The sequence below is a fragment of the Teleopsis dalmanni genome, unplaced genomic scaffold, assembly GCF_002237135.1.
Source record: "Teleopsis dalmanni isolate 2A unplaced genomic scaffold, ASM223713v2 unscaffolded_contig_3659, whole genome shotgun sequence".
NCBI classification, from domain to species: Eukaryota; Metazoa; Arthropoda; class Insecta; order Diptera; family Diopsidae; genus Teleopsis; species Teleopsis dalmanni.
In genome coordinates, this window is record NW_024035041.1 from 1 (window position 1) to 3,717 (window position 3,717).

General features: G+C 29.3%; 1 protein-coding gene across 2 annotated transcripts; it reads left to right on the plus strand.

Annotated features, from left to right (window-relative positions):
- The first annotated feature begins 111 nt into the window (after nt 1-111).
- On the plus strand, nt 112-3,499 carry LOC119665146 (homeotic protein female sterile-like). Of its 2 annotated transcripts, none has more exons than XM_038074449.1 (3): nt 112-1,312; nt 1,378-1,548; nt 3,346-3,499. In XM_038074449.1, the coding sequence occupies exons 1-3, from the start codon at nt 166-168 to the stop codon at nt 3,474-3,476; spliced, it is 1,449 nt and encodes a 482-aa protein (XP_037930377.1). In that variant the 5' UTR covers nt 112-165; the 3' UTR covers nt 3,477-3,499. The 2 variants fall into 2 exon arrangements, with proteins under 2 accessions (XP_037930377.1, XP_037930378.1); XM_038074450.1 differs by having other exon boundaries at nt 1,378-1,536.
- Nucleotides 3,500-3,717: the final 218 nt, after the last annotated feature.

Genomic DNA, 3,717 nt, shown 5'->3' on the forward strand with positions numbered 1-3,717 from the left:
TTTGATAGATATACCTGTGTGTAGTTGGTAACACTTAAATCGCCTAACTCTGTTTATTCAAGTTACTTGAATTACCCGCTCACACTACGGCTCGTTTTATTAAAATTTAAAGCTTTATTAATTTCTATCTTCTAGGATTTAACATTCCAAGGATCTGCTTATCCAATGTCACCACTTGGAGTTCCCGGTGTTCCTGGTGCTGGTGGCACAGCTGCTGTTCCTGGAGCTCCTAAATCAAAAGAAAAACTTTCAGATGCACTTAAGTCATGCAATGAAATTCTTAAGGAACTATTTTCTAAAAAACATTCTGGATATGCATGGCCATTTTATAAACCTGTAGATGCAGAACTGTTAGCTTTACACGATTACCATGATATTATAAAAAAGCCAATGGATTTAGGAACTGTCAAACACAAAATGGACAATCGTGAATATAAAAGTGCTCCAGAATTTGCTGCTGATGTGCGATTAATTTTTACTAATTGTTATAAATATAATCCACCAGATCATGATGTAGTTGCCATGGGTCGCAAGCTGCAGGATGTTTTTGAAATGCGTTATGCAAATATTCCCGATGAACCTGTTGCAAATGCACATGCTGCAGCAGCGGCTGCAGCACACAATGCTCTTACAAGTATAAAACATGAAGCGTCTGATTCTTCTTCCGATGAGTCTTCAGATACGGAAAATGAATCAAATTCAGACGAGGAACGAAATGCCAAGTTGAAAATGCTTGAAACTAAACTGTTGGATTTACAAGAAGAAATGCGTAAATTGATGGAAGAAGCATCCAACAAGAAGAAGGCAAAAAAAAAATTAAAGGAAAAGAAAAAGGTCGGTGCAAGCGGTGTTCTTAGTGGTGGTGGAATTACCCAAGGAGGGAATAATTTAGGCACAGGCGGCGCCGGCGTCGCCACGTTGGGAAATTTGCATAGTCATGATCTAACAACAGCAATAGCAATAGGTCAGTTAAATGTTGCAAACAAAGGGACTCCAATGGCAAGTGTAACAGGAACAGTTGTGAGTGCAGTAGTGAATAAAAGTGCTAAAGTTAAGGGGCCACGTGGCCCAAAAGCTAGTGGAGCATCAGTTGCGGCATCAGGAGCAGGAAGTGCAACTATAGGTAATAAACGAGCGAAAGGGAATGCGAGCACTAGTGTAATTGCTGCTACTGCTAGTGGAGTAGCGCGTGGTCCGAATAAGAAGAAACCTAGCCAAGTAATGAATTTTGACTCTGAAGAGGAAGACACAGCTAAACCAATGTCATATGATGAAAAACGTCAACTGTCCTTAGATATAAATAAATTGCCAGGTGACATTTTTTTTCCGTCTTGTTATTTGCAGCAAAAAAATGTTACATATATTAATGAACTTTAGGTGATAAACTCGGAAGAGTGGTCCATATTATCCAAAATCGTGAACCATCGCTGCGGGACTCTAATCCAGATGAAATTGAAATAGATTTCGAAACATTGAAACCGTCGACGTTACGAGAGTTGGAAAGTTATGTAGCATCATGCCTACGCAAAAAAACTCGTAAGCCTTACTGTAAGTTTATCCCAATGGCACGCACTACTACTACTACAACAGAAATAAAGTTCAAATTACGTTTCATTCATAATATGGAAGATAATATTTATTCCGTCTCAAACTTGAACATAATTAATTTTTTTTTCGCAACTCTTAAAATATTTATACAATATTATTTTACAATTGTAAGCTTTATATACAGAATGCTGTAGAAATTTTATTATTCAGTTTTAGCAAACTTTTACGTTTAATAATGTTAATTATTTGCGCATATATTTACATTGCACGTTTATATAATTGTACATACTAAAACACGCACAATATTGGAAAATATAGCCTTAAAAAACTAATTTGACATAAAAATAATTTATTAAATATATTCAAACAGTTCTGGAAAATTTTATGAGGTCGATCCTTGAAATTGTCAAAATTGCTAAAATTTATTTCAAATTTAAAAAAAATTTTATCAATAAAAAACCAGTGCGTGTATTTTTACGTCTTGTAAATGATTTCTTAATTCTTCTTCTACCTTAAAATGTAAGGAAACAGGCGCAAATATTAAAAGCTCAATTCAACTTATTTTATTTAAAATAAGAAAGAATTATATAAAAAAATGTTGATATTATAAGTTTACTGCGAAAAATTAAACATCCAATTACTGAAAATAAATTTAAATGGAGTAAATAAGGAAAAATAATAATTTTCAAAATTAGAATAGTAGTGACAGTGTTAATTGGATGAACTAATTTCGATCATATTTTTATAAAAATTTTAAAATCCTATTCATGGTTTCTTTAAGAAAACTTTACTCTTAGCTTCTTAATGTATTAAATAGTAGAGTTATTAAAATTGGTTACTGGTGTTGGAAATAAAACTTTTTTCTTTTTAGCCGTATATCCTTTTTATACAGTAGACTTTGTTACAACGGATGTCAGATTTAACGAACGACATAAGTCTGTTATTGTTTATTCCATATAAATTCGTTTATATAAATTTATCAATAACTGCACTAAAAAGCCGTATCGTGTTTAGGTGTTGTTAAAATGACACCTAAAATATTTCACAATTAAAGTGAATCGCTTAATTATTTGAAAAAAATGTATGTTACACCAAAACAATGATCTAACAAAAGGAAGTATAAAAAATCAATAAACACCATCAAGAGACAAAAAAATAAAATTTTTCAAAAAAAAAAATATGAAATGAATAATAACAATTTGGTAAAATGAATTTTTCGATTTAATTATTGTGCTGTAAAAAATATCATTCGTTAAATTAGATGTCTACTATATATGGTATATCATATTTATTTATTTTTAGTCATTTTGAAAATATGTAAATATAATGCAATTATTCAGTATTTCAGTGTAAAAGTTAATACTGTAATATTCAATTTTTAGCTAATGTATAAATCAAAATAAGTCACTTTTTTAATTTGTTGTATTAAAGAAATAATTGGTTATTTTAATCACGCATATGTTTTTGCTAAAGCAATATTTAGTAAACTAATAAAATTTTTTAGTTCTTGCTTTTTAAATAAAATTTTTTCTCACAATCAATCTGCATATAAATTCAATATACCAGAAACATAATTTAAATTAATATACAGTTAAATATGCAGTTATATATTTTTAATAACATTACATGTTAATGCAAGCTAGAAGGCCACAATTTAATTTTTAGTATGCACGAATATTATTTATATAATACAAATAGAATCAAAGAATTTTATATAACGTTCAAAATTTTAGTATTAATGAATATGTTTTTTGATTAATTACTTTGAGTTGCTTTACTTAACTTGTTTTAATTTAGATAAAAAACCATCAGGTAAATCAAAAGATGAACAAATGGCTGAGAAAAAACAAGAATTGGAAAAACGTTTACAAGATGTTACTGGACAGTTGGGAAGTAACAAAAAAGCAACTAAGAAAGGTAATAGTTAAATATTTATTTCTAAAATTGGCTTCACTTAAATTAAAACTGATATTGACCATAAAATCTTGAATTCATTTACTGTTTCCATAAAAGCAGAATTAGATTATTTTATAATTTATTAAATTTAAAAGTGAATATGTGATTAGTGCTTTAATTTCATAAAACCTTAAATTAGACACCGAATTACTTTAAAATATAAGTAGGTCAGATATAAAATATTTAAATAATTTATTAAAAATATATTATTTG

Bases quoted from the DNA above. Each gene is read 5' to 3' on its own strand.
- LOC119665146 (XM_038074449.1), top strand. From the start codon at position 166: ATGTCACCACTTGGAGTTCCCGGTGTTCCTGGTGCTGGTGGCACAGCT. The intron at 1,313-1,377 runs GTGACATTTTTT...AATGAACTTTAG, and splicing joins AGATATAAATAAATTGCCAG to GTGATAAACTCGGAAGAGTG. The intron at 1,549-3,345 runs GTAAGTTTATCC...GTTTTAATTTAG, and splicing joins AAAAACTCGTAAGCCTTACT to ATAAAAAACCATCAGGTAAA.